This window comes from Lates calcarifer, linkage group LG18, assembly GCF_001640805.2.
Source record: "Lates calcarifer isolate ASB-BC8 linkage group LG18, TLL_Latcal_v3, whole genome shotgun sequence".
In the NCBI taxonomy this organism is placed as follows: domain Eukaryota; kingdom Metazoa; phylum Chordata; class Actinopteri; family Centropomidae; genus Lates; species Lates calcarifer.
Genome location: NC_066850.1, coordinates 17,383,438 through 17,395,735, shown reverse-complemented (window position 1 = coordinate 17,395,735; position 12,298 = coordinate 17,383,438). Strand labels below are relative to the sequence as shown.

At 43.4% G+C, this 12,298-nt stretch overlaps 1 protein-coding gene across 1 annotated transcript in view; it reads right to left on the bottom strand.

Moving 5' to 3' along the window:
• dennd5b (DENN/MADD domain containing 5B) overlaps positions 1 to 12,298 on the bottom strand; it is a 62,733-nt gene that overhangs the window by 10,525 nt on the left and 39,910 nt on the right. Inside the window, 11 exon segments of the mRNA XM_018697154.2 lie at positions 327 to 455; positions 819 to 900; positions 990 to 1,047; positions 1,049 to 1,072; positions 1,194 to 1,346; positions 1,756 to 1,887; positions 3,886 to 3,976; positions 4,087 to 4,237; positions 5,877 to 6,108; positions 6,748 to 7,326; positions 11,306 to 11,493. Of these exon segments, the coding sequence (XP_018552670.1) occupies positions 327 to 455; positions 819 to 900; positions 990 to 1,047; positions 1,049 to 1,072; positions 1,194 to 1,346; positions 1,756 to 1,887; positions 3,886 to 3,976; positions 4,087 to 4,237; positions 5,877 to 6,108; positions 6,748 to 7,326; positions 11,306 to 11,493 (1,819 nt within the window).

Genomic DNA, 12,298 nt, shown 5'->3' with positions numbered 1-12,298 from the left:
AAACCAGTCTGATTTTGCCCTGTAAGCCTTTCTGTTCATGAAAACCATGAGAATGTCTCGTCTCTGTTCTGACAAGCATTTGCTAAACCAACCTGTTTGACAACTGAATGGTCTTGTGAAAGTGAAACATCCTACTTGTTGTTCAAAACTAGGGATGTCACACCTTTGATAAAATACTGAGTTTGTCTTCATTTCTGCATGGTTGTGATTGGTTTACACTGACTAATCTTTTCAGCCATGCAATATTAGGAATCAATCTCTCTTATGAAAAGCACAGGGTGTGTGTGTGTGTGTGTGTGTGTTGGGTAGATCATATGCACGCTCACTTGGTTAAGGCTTGTCGGGACAGCAGCTGTTTGAGGTGTTGAGAGAGCAGCTTCTTCTCCAGGGACAGACGAATCCAGGCTCTCGCTCGGCCCACATCTGTCTTAATCTCTGACATACTCTGGATGTGCCTGAACAGACAGAGGATAGAGTGATGAAAGCTCATGAAAACAGGCACTGATGAACCCCAGTTATTCACTTTCTAGTGTCTAGTGTTTCTAATGCCGAGGTTCCAGGCACATTTTAACCAAATACAAATGAAGATTTTCATGTCGCTGGTCAGTACAGTGTCACCTGGAATGCCTTGTAAAGTGAATTGCTTAAAAGGCATTATTTGCAATGCCACCTCCATTTTTGTGTGTGTGGTGCATCGTGAAAGTTCAGCATGGATGTCTGTGACGCTCAGAAAGGAACTCAAAGTCTATTGCTGGATTGGTATTGCTTGAGCAATCCATCATGACAACATCCTGTTGTCTGCAGAGGACTGTATGTACCTCATATCCTGTATGAGAGATACACGGAGAGATGGCATCGATATGGAAGAGTCAGACTTCCTCCTCTCAGGAACATGTGACACTGTTAAGGAGAAATACTTGATATGACGCACGTGTTACACTCAGAAATATATCTTAAAGAGACAAACACACACAGTGGGTGTGTGTTACCTGGTGACTCAGTCTGCTGCTGCTCCAGCTTCTCCTCTCGGGCCTGGTAGTGCAGCAGGATGGGACCAAAGGGCAGACTTCCCCTGGGAGGTCGGAGAACCAAAGTCACAATAAACACACATAACAACTAATGCATTCACTGAAAAGAACTTCACAGCCAGTAAATGTTTACATATGTGTGTGTGTGTGTGTGCGCACACTGACCTGTTTGACTTGCAGCCCATGGCTCCAGATCCTCTCCAGCAGGTCACACAGGCTGGCGATCAGAGTGTTCTCCTCCAGCCCCGTGATGTTGGCCTCACCGTGGCCCAGCTCCACCGCCTCCCGACCCATCTTCTCCACCAGCATACGCTTAGTCTGAAAACACACACACACACACACACACACGCAGACAAAGCAATACACAAACGCACACTGTTAGAACAATCAATGGAATGTTAAGATAGCCATATGGTGTTCTATCATAGACCTGAAACAGATTGATGGATAACTACTAAGACAATAGTTGACTCTATTAGTAATGTGCTTCTCATAGCTGTAGAATTGATGGCACTATTGCCATATACTGGGCTGTATCTGCCACTTGATATCTACCTTGGTCCAAGTGCCATTAAGAATCACCATTTCCTGTATCTCAGATGGGAATTCTGTGTCTGATGATCCCAAAACATGGAGCAGAGAATGTCTAATGTTGATGAAACAACGTTTAGCACTCGTGCTAAATCATGTCAGGAGATGTCAGTGACTGACTATGCTAATGAATCACCTTCATACGACACTCCTTGAGCAGCCCCTCCACAAACTTCCAGTTGGTCTGGGCGATGACAGCAGGAGACAGATCAGACAGTTTGGGCTGTCGCAGGTTCTTCCCCAGGCTGCGGGCCTCCTGCATGTACTTCTGAACACGAAACAAAACCAGTTAGTGAGCTCAGGAGAACACGCATTCTGCTCAGGGCTGAACAATACAGGGAAAACCTGAATCTTATTTTAATTCTAAACTAAGGGAGCTGCTGTAACTGCTAGGTCTTTGACAACTTAGAGAAGATTTTTATTACATTTGAAGTGACTGAAAATGAAGAGAGAATCATTACATTCATTTTGTGTGGTTATTGATATTTAATGCACATGATGCTCCAGAATCAAACTGTGACAAGGAAAAAACCCTCAGCCTGACTAACTCATTTAGGAACAAAATTAGCATCAGTTTAGAATTAATGGTGTTTTCACTGTTAAAACAACTTAAAAGTACTGTTGTGTTTTTTATGTGAGAAGCTGTGAAAAGGTCCATGTGAAGCAACAGGAAGGGTTGTGATACAGGAGAGGAGTAACAGCCAGGGCACCCTTTAAGAAGGTGTGTGTGTGTGACTGTGTGTGTGTTTTGGGGTGTGTTGGGGGGGCTAAGCAGGGTTCCCACAGGTTGTTTCTCTAAAATAAACCACTGTTTATCTTCTCAGCATTTGGTTCATGCTGCTTTTCAGATATTTCACTAACAGCACTAACTATTTGTTGAACTGTTCAGGTAAGTATTATACCCACTTTTCAGCCATTACCTCTCTATGTTAACAGTGGTGTAGTGGGTTTTTTTTTTTACCACATACAGAAAAGGCTTAAACCTTGTAAGGATGGGAAACTATAGCTAATCAACACCACCAACAACAATAATAATGTGCGTGAACGTTGCTGGTGCTGGCTGTCTCCTCAGAAGAAACTGATGTTGTTCCAACATCGTTGTAATTGACATCTTTACACAAGTAAAACTCTATTTTATTCTGGCGACTTGAGATTTTAACATGAGGTTCATAAAGTAGAACGAGCTGCGTAGCCTAATATCACTTTTCTTCTCTTGTTTTTTCATGAATAGGTGTCTCAGGATGAGGACGACCATACTGACGCATAACGGAAATGTTTTATTTTTTATATGTAATTTTAGATTTAGAGATATTTGTGTGTTATACTTGTTTTTCAACTGCTAATAACACTGGTTTACCAGTAAAATGTCTCTTTTTTCTTCTTCTTCTTTATTATAATTATTATTATCTTTTTTAAATCACAGTGGATGGTGTTCCCCTGCCCACTACACCTCTGTATGTTAACATTTTTATTTGTAGTGCTGAGAGTCCACAGTTCCTGCACTGGATTCAGATTGGCTTCCAAGGCACAAGGGATTCAGTGGAAAACAATGCAGCATGTAATCCATCATAATTAAATCTCCTTGGTATTAGCCTCACTGTTTACTATTCACTCTCTTTACACCGTATCAGAGATGGATTTGTAAGAAGTACAAGATAAAGGTCATTATTTTCGTTTCTTTCATCAGCAGCTCAGTTTTTAATCTGTCAGGGTGTAATGGAAGAGGCAGGAGCAGCCACAGTGAGCTGGTTTTTTAAACTGGTTTACTGCAGTCAGGGAACCCTGGCTAAGACTGTAAGGAGGGGAGGTGAGGGTGGAGGAGGGGGGGGGGTGTCTTGTGAGAGGGAATCCACAACACAGGCAGCTCCTCCACATACCAGGCAGGACGCAGAGGCAGATTTTTTAGGTGGTTTGATAGGCGGAGGGGACGCATTGTCCCACTCCCAAAATGCCATGGAGTTCTGCAGGACCAGACAGCCCTCCACCTGCTGAGGAGGAAGAGGGGTACGACCGGCGCGGGGGACACATGCGCAGAGACAGGAGAGGACAGAAACGAGAGGAAAGAATGGAAAAGAAAGCAGAGAAGGCAGCGTGCGCATGAAACAAACAAACAAAAAAAAAAGATAAAAAACAAAGTTCAAACTGAAATCAACAGACAAAAGACAAACAAAAATATGACACCATGAGACGTATAAGAAAATACAGAGCTGCAGAACAGAGGAGGGGAGAGGACATGTAGGGGTCAGGTCATGAGGAGGTCTCTTACCTCTTTCAGGTCGTTATCCAGGTTCAGGTGCTCTGTTTGTTGTCTGTGGCGGTCTTTCCTTCGCTGAGCTGTTGCCGTCCTATGAGACCACCTACAGACCAAAAACGTGTAGTTAGACCACTTCTGACCACTCGGCCACTTGCTAGTCCGACATTTTGACAGCGGGTGTTCATTTCAGTGACGACAGGAAGGTCGGCTCACTTGTTATTGGTCGGCCCCGTGTTGAGCACGTCGGCCTGCAGTTTGGGGAAGAATCCCTGCTCGTATTTGCCCTGACCGATCTTCATGTCCAGCAGGTGTGGGTGGATGGCCGTGTGGTCGATCTTCATCAGCCGCTGCTCAATGGCCTGGGCTGCAGGGGGAGACAGAAAATGCTTTAAGTACACAAACCTGTTCAAATGAGGCCAAATATTTACACATTTGCATATTCAGTATGAATTTATAACATTCCATAACATCATGTTCTGACATTTTTGTGTTCATTGGGTTGATAGTAAATTTGGTCACCTGCCGCTTCAGTCAGGTATTTCATTCAGAATATTTGTGGAAATATATCTTGCAACACTATAAATCATTAAATAAATAGGTCAAATTGGCAATTAGGCTTAATTGCTTTCTTTCTGAAAGACATCTATAGAAATTTTATGTCTCTGGATTATGATTATCACATTATTAAATGATACTAATCAGTACAATATTAACAGTTTGTTTCTTTTAGCTGGTTGTTTCGGTTTCACAGAGCAGCAGCTGATGCCCGATAAACCCACTGTCAATGACCTGCTCAGCAGCAAACACAGACATAGTTAGCAACTATCAGGTAAACATTGTGGAGCATTTAACAGCTATAGTATCAGATATTTTTCTCAGGTGTTGGAGGAGACAAAAACCAGACTCATGCTCAGCAGATGGCCAGAAACATGATTCCACAATGCTGTTGCTTTGTGTTAGCTGGATGTATAAATAGGCAACTGATTGCTAACACATTAGCCAACTTCATCATCAACACATGTTTCATGGTACAGAGCTGGAGTCAGGATGTAGTTAGCCTAGCTTAGCATAAAAATATGCCTAGCAACCTATTTACATACTTCCAAATGAGTGAAAACTATCCAATTAGGTTAACTTAACCAATATTATTTAGTCTGCTAAGCACATTACACATACATTATATCTATGCTAAAATTAAATGTCCATACCAACCTGCTCCAGCTCTGTCCTTAACACACAGGCATGACACTGATATCAATCTTCTCATCCTATTCTCAGAAAGTAATAATTCAGGTTCACATATTTTTACAAAATCAAAGTACTCACTCCTTTGTTTGTTAATCTTTAAAGACACAAGTCAACCTGGAATTGGGCATGTTTACAGTTTTATGAACATCAGTAAGCCACACACACACGTGTATCCTTACATTTTCCCTGTTGGAAGAGAGTCTGACTCAGCCTCGAGTCTGACCTCCTGCTTTATACTGCACATTCAGCGCCAATTAAAGGCTTAACAAAGAGAAACCCAAGCAGCACTAATTGAGGAAATAAGAAAAAAAAAGGGCCTGAGCAAACACTCTTGCAGTGTGAGTGAGAGAGAGAGAGAGAGAGAGAGAGAGAGAGAGAGAGAGAGAGAGAGAGAGGGAGAGAGGGAGGGAGAGAGAGAGAGAGGGAGAGAGGGAGGGAGTGTTTTCTGTGTTGGGATGCAGAAAAATGAGAAGTGGGGTTTTGTGATCACTGGGGAGAGCTGAGCTGCTTCTACACAATAAATGAGAGGAGGAATAGAGGAGGAGGCAGAGGCATGGATGGCGAGTGTTTATGTGTGTGTTTTAAATTGCACGGCAGAGTGCAATCCTGCCTGACCCTGCCTAATGTATGACTGGTATGCTTTGAAGGACGGACAGACACGTACAGCATGCTGATCAACAAGCTCAATTACTTTTGTTCTAATTTTAATCATTTTAATCTAAATAAATCACACTTGAGCATGTCTGAGCTCTTACCAGACTCCTTAAGGATGGAGCACCTCTGGTAGCTGGAGGATCGGAGGCTGGGAGCACGCACGTTGTAGAGGCGGGCCTTGTCGATGCGAGCATCAAAGACGCGGAGCAGCGGCTCTTTCTCCTCCCACTGGGACATGATCTTGTTATCAATGAAGGTGGCGAACATCTGCGTCTCAATGAAGTGGGAGAGGAAGGGCAGGTAGGGCTCTGGCTGGTCTGACAGAAACGAGGCCTGGAGCAGGGGGACAAACACAAGCGGGGAGGTAATACACAAATACACATACTGTTAATTTTCAAACATCAGTCAGAAATGTAGGCGAATAACAGTTGGTCCCTAATAAGGCCTGGTTTTCTCTTATGCTGAGAATTTAGGGCACAAGCATTCATCTATTCACAACAGCAGACCTATTTTCAACACTGTGTAGTAAATGTAGCAAAGTAACCCATTTCCACAATTGACTGGGGAATTGTGCTGCACATAGCGATGAAACACTGTCATTTACATATACACGTCTGGACTCAAATCTTGGGCTGGGAGACTACACATTTGTAACAGAAAGCCTGTGTCATAAACTGTGGTGTAGAGTTAGAAAAGGCTTTGGTGTAGGATCCAGTGTTTTTTTAAAATCACAGAGAAACTCTGAATAGATTTTCTCAATTCTTCTGGATCACATGCTTTATGGAAGTGCAATAATAAACTGCACAAATGCGCACTTAAAGAGGCTTTCACATATAAATGTAACAGCTATGAAAACAGGTCATGATTTCATGCTGTATAATTAGTTAAACGGTTAGGTTACTAGCATCCATGCAAACACAGTGGCTATACAACACAGCAATCACTTTCTGTGTTTATGTTTGATTTTATCACCTTGTCAAAGTTGTGCATCTGCTCCCTGTTGGTGAGCCAGGACTCCAGGTCTGGGGCGCTCTGGATGACAAAGGCTTCATAGTCAGCAAACATGGTGGTGAAGCGGCTGGCGAACACCTCCCTCAGTTGGACGTTCAGCTTGGCATTCCTTAGCTCCTCCTCTTCAGCTGCTGTCCGCCCCCCCTGCCTGTCAGTCACCTGAGCTTTGACTCCAGCCCTCAGGGCGTCCACACGGGCCACCGTCACCCCGGTGCGTTTGGTCAGCGCCTGCAGTCTCTCCAGGGTGGCGTTGCCCTGCAGCAGCTCCAGCACAGCCAGTTCCTCCCCTGCCAGGTTGCCGTTGCGCCCGTCATCCTCCAGCTGCCGGAGGGCAACGGTCTTGCGCTCCCTGCTCGGTGTCGAGGGGTTGCTGCCGGGACTGCCGCGGGTCCGTGGTGGGGCACCTGCATTGGCAGATATGCCAAAGCTCAGCAGTACCTCGCTCAGCTCCTGGATGAACTCAGTCTTGTTGGGGAAGTGGGGAAAGTCCTCTGGCAGCTCAATGTAGTGGTTGTCAATATCCACAAAACACAGGTTGGCCTGGGACAGGGAAAGATATTAATATTACAACAAAAAAGCTCAGGAATAGACAATGATCCTTTTAAAATGATATTACTGTGACACACATTCCTGGTAGTGCAAACACAAAATCAAATCTCTACATCACAAACAGAAGATAAAAGTCCTTTGGGTGCTGTTGACAGCAGAAACAGGATCAGGATGTCCAGGGAGCTGGGACAGGTATTACCAGTTGGCATAATGAGGACAGATTGGTTTTTAGGAGCTGTGATGGGGGCTGGGTGATATAGGGTATGAAGAATGTAGGTCAGTATGTGATGATAGCATGTTGTTGGAGATCAACCTAAATCTGACATAATGGAGTTAGCATCACACCCTCACGTGGAATTAAAGCAAAACCTCTGATCTCAGTTCTAGAGCTCTAAGCTACACAAAACCATGCGAATGGGAACGAACTGGCACATGTAAATTCCAGTGGAGGGATGTGTTCATGTTCTGGCAAGGGGCTCTGATATCTATCTGACTGTCGGCCGCCAAACACAATGCAAAGCACCAGCTCTAAACGATCAAATCATAAAATCCAATGATAACTGAGGATGGGTGCAGATTAAAGGATTATATTAATTTGGTAGTGTCTTCCTTGTGAGGCCAACTGTCGAATATCCACTCTCCTTTTAGGCTCGGTTTTGGTCTACACAAACTCCTGAGAAACATATGTAGCTTTTTAGCTGCTAAATGTTTGACTTGGTAGTTGCTAGGCGCTAACTTTATCAGACAGCTGGTCAGTGTTAGACAGGTAATGTACGGTAGGTTCATCAGAGACCAAACGAATGAGCTGAAAGAGGATAAAAAGCTGCACAGAGCTGAAGAGAACTGCAGGAGGTGGAACTTCTCTGTGGGTTCATTACTATGAATCACCTTTCACATTACACATCATTTGAGTCATTATCAGTACCAAAAAAAGTTCTTTATTTGCTTATACTTATGATCTCTCCTAGATATGTCTGGGTCAACTCTGAACAACTCTCAACTACAATGTTTGTCAAAATGCTTTGTCGCTGAAATCTTGGGGTTTAGCTTAGTAATAGCAGTAGACACACTATGGGTAGTTGTTTAAATAAACCTGAATAACATATAATATAAGAATCTCTGTCTGACGCTCTGCACAAGATCGCTGTCTCAGATCTGGGCATCCCCCTTGAGCCAAAATGATTAATTATTAGAGTTAATTAGGAAGTATTATTATACTATTTTCTGACATTTTATAGCACAAATGATAAGCAATTAGTCAAGAATACAATCGTCAGATTGATCAATCATCAATAACTGTGCATTGATAGTTGGTGCAGATGGCTGGTTGAGTATTTCTGAAACTGCTGATCTCCTGGAATTTTCACACATGACAGAAACAAAACGCTGCTTTGTGGACAGAAACACCTTGCTGATGAGAGAGGTCAGAGGAGAATGGCCAGACTGGTTGGAGACAGAACTCAGAGATTATCACTCTTCACAACTGTGTCGAGCAGGAAAGCATCTCAGACTGAACAACATGTCCAACCCTCAGGTGGATGGACTTCTACAGCAGATCTCCACTCCTGTCAGACTGGAAAACTATAGTTTGATCCGATGGATCTGGATTTCTGCTGAGGCAGCAGATGGTAGGGTCAGAATTTGGCATCAGCAGCATGGATCCATGGACCCAACCTGCCTTGTGTTAACAGTCCAGGCTGCTGCTGGTGGCAGACTGGTGTGGGCAATGTTTTCTTGGCACACTCTGGGCCCCTTGATACCAATCAATCATGGTCTGAATACCACAGCCTATCTGAGTACTGCTGGTGACCATGTTCATCCCTTGGTGGCTACAGTTTACTATCTTCTAATAGCTACTTCCAGCAAAGCAAAAGTTGTTTCATGAACGTAACAGTGAGTCCTGTGAACTTCAATGACCTCACTAGTCACCAGATCTGAATCCAATAGAATACCTTTGTCTGCCTTTCCCCACATGTAACACTCTGGGAGGATGTGTAGGAAAAGTAAGAACATATAATTTCTTAGATTTTAATTAGCTGATTTCCAAGAGGAGGACCTAAAGCTCTGTGGTGTGGTTATTTTTACTCTTGGGTGACATTATTGTGAATGAGACCTGTCCACAAATAGAGAGAGTTTACTATGCTGTTGATCAAAGCTCATGAATGTGGACCTACAGTTGGCATTCATCAAGTTGAATCGAGCCAGTAAAAACAATCTGTCAAGCAAGCTCTCTCAAGCAAATCACAATTTTATCTTCAGAAAGGTTGCCCTACTTCCCTAATGCCAACTCAGTATACTATGAATGTGCAAGGAGTTCATCAGGTCCACCTAGCCATAACTAATGCAGTCAGACCCGTAATAAATATTCTTTACCTGATGTTATTTGATATCAGGTAAAACAAAAAGAAGACCTATATTAAAGTACAGGGTTCAAAAAGGCAACCTTGTCTAATTCGCCAATTACATTCATAGTGTCCTCTCTCTCATCATCCCCTCTCTGATTCATAATAAGCCATTCTTTCATCATCAGCCCATTTCTAGGTCACCACCACTTCAAAGGATCATTCAGAAACACAGGGAGATTCTCCAGTCTTGGGAGACAGGGGAACCCTTGCGGGGGGAGGAGGGAGGTAGAGGAGGCAGAGGAGCTTGTGTATACTCTGCGCCTGGCTGGGATAATTAGAATCCATATGTAATGTGCTGGATTAACAAGCGCTGGGAATTGCGCTTGGGGTGGGGGTGGGGGTGGGGGGGCTGTAAGCAAAGCCTGGAAGCCAGTGAGCCTGGATGTTCTCCTTTGTTAGGGCCTTATTTCACCTCAACACATGAATACACACACATCAACTGTAACACTGAATAGAGCTAAACGCTGGAATAAATCCAGTGCATGTTCACCTAATCGTGGCCTGGTGAGCGGTGGGGCTGAAATAAAAAGGCAAGTAGAATGGAGATGTGAAGAAAAAATCCACTTCAGATTCATTTTGCCTTGAGGTGAAGTTGTAGATGAACAATAGGTAATACCCTGTCTAACTGTGTGCATGTGTGTGGCTAGACAAGCAACAAGAGGTGTTTTTTGTAATTTCCTGTCTGTCTTAACAGGAGCCTAGTAGTCTGCATCTGTGTGTGTGTGTGTGTGTATGTGTGTGTGTACCTGTGGACAAATTTTGGCTTGAAACCATCAATCAAACCAAGTGATATTTTAGGGTTCAGACTGGGTTTTACAGGGTAAGGGTTGGGGCTGGGGTTAGGCATTTAATTGTGATGGGGAATGTGAGTGTCTTCACGACTATAGTAACGCGCACGCATGTGTGTGTGTGTGTGTGTGTCTGTGTGTGCGTGGTGCTGTAATTCAGCGTTGCTCTTTATCAGCAGCACTGAGACCTGATGACAAAATGCGGCATATATACAGATGGTGAGCAAATCAAAGGGAAAACCGGAATAAATGAGTGTAGAAACACAATAAATACAGATAGACAGTCTCATAGAGGTACAAGGGCTCACTGAGTGTTTAACATGTGTCTGTGTGTTAAGAGTCAGACTATGTTTAGGTCAGCCTGGCTCAAAGACTGATAGCAGGGGGGAACTGCTAGCAGAGCTCTGTCCATAAAAATATAATACTGAAGCTCCTCTGTGTGCTCTCAGTCTTCACCAGCTAATGATTTCCAAAATACTGAATTATTCTCTTTAGTCTGCTCCAGAACAGTGTTTAGTCAGTCCTGGGTTGGGGGTAGGGCTCTCCTGTGGTTGAAGTATAATTAAACTAATGGCACTTTCTCTCAGTTTTAATCCAGGGCTAGCTGAAAGGGAAAATTAGGTAATTAAGATACGATACTGCTGTTTTCCAAAATAAAACATTTTAAAATCTATCTATTCAACAAAATATAATTTTCATTGGGGGAAAAATCAGAATGTCTCTGGACCTGGCCAAACACATATATGAGCATTAAGACCACACAGGCTGGCTATGTACCTCCTGAGGAAGCTCTAGTTTGGAGCGGTCAGTGCCCTCCTTCGACTGCAGGCCCATTAGGTATGGAACAGGAGCGTCCAGGAAGTGGAGGAGAGAAGCCGGCAGGATAGGAACATAGACGTGCTGCCACTGAAAGGGGAACAGCAGGGTGGTGATGCCCTCTGCCACTGTCATCAACCGCTGGTAGTCTGAGAGGAAGAGAGAAATATGATGAGGGAATAGAAGTTCTGTAGTTTCACAGAGGGGCAAACATACATTTTTCAAATCTGACAAACCTCAGAGGGGAGGAACACTTTATCACTGTGCTACAGCCTGACAAGCTCTTTATCAAAGGTCAAAATGTTTGACTCGAACCTAATGTCTCGGACACCTCTGACATATCAGTCTGACTTAATCACAGTCAAAGGGTTAAGAGTTCAAATTTAAAGGTCACAACAGTGACATGAGGACAACCAGATGAGTAATGAGCAGTAAGAGACCAGTAAAACTGACCTGATATATAGAAGACATATTTACTTTAAAAGGAGTTCAGTGTATGCGTGTGTTTATATATGTATATACATACGATTTTGGTGCTTTATGCTGCAACATGTTAACTAAATTAAATGCTATGTTTTCCATGCAACCATGTAAAGATGACTTTATTGTGCTATACAGACTCTTGAATGGACGGACTGATGAGTTATAATGAGACTAGAGATGCACCAAAGAGACTTTAATCAAGTGATTCAAATTGAATCACTCAGACTGAACTGAAGTGAGTCAGGGTTAAAAACAAGAGGAATTGTAATTCTGACGGATTCTTTTTCAATCTCGTTTCCACATGCAAGTGTGTGTGTGTGTGTGTGTGTGTGTGTGTGTGTGTGTGTCTGAGAGTACTGCCTCCCCTGTTCCCTAAAACAGATTAAGGCCAGCGGCTGTAGACTGGCTTTGGTATTGAGTTCAGCAACAGTTTCATCAGATGTTATTATGATTGAAGAGTGAAAAGCCTGC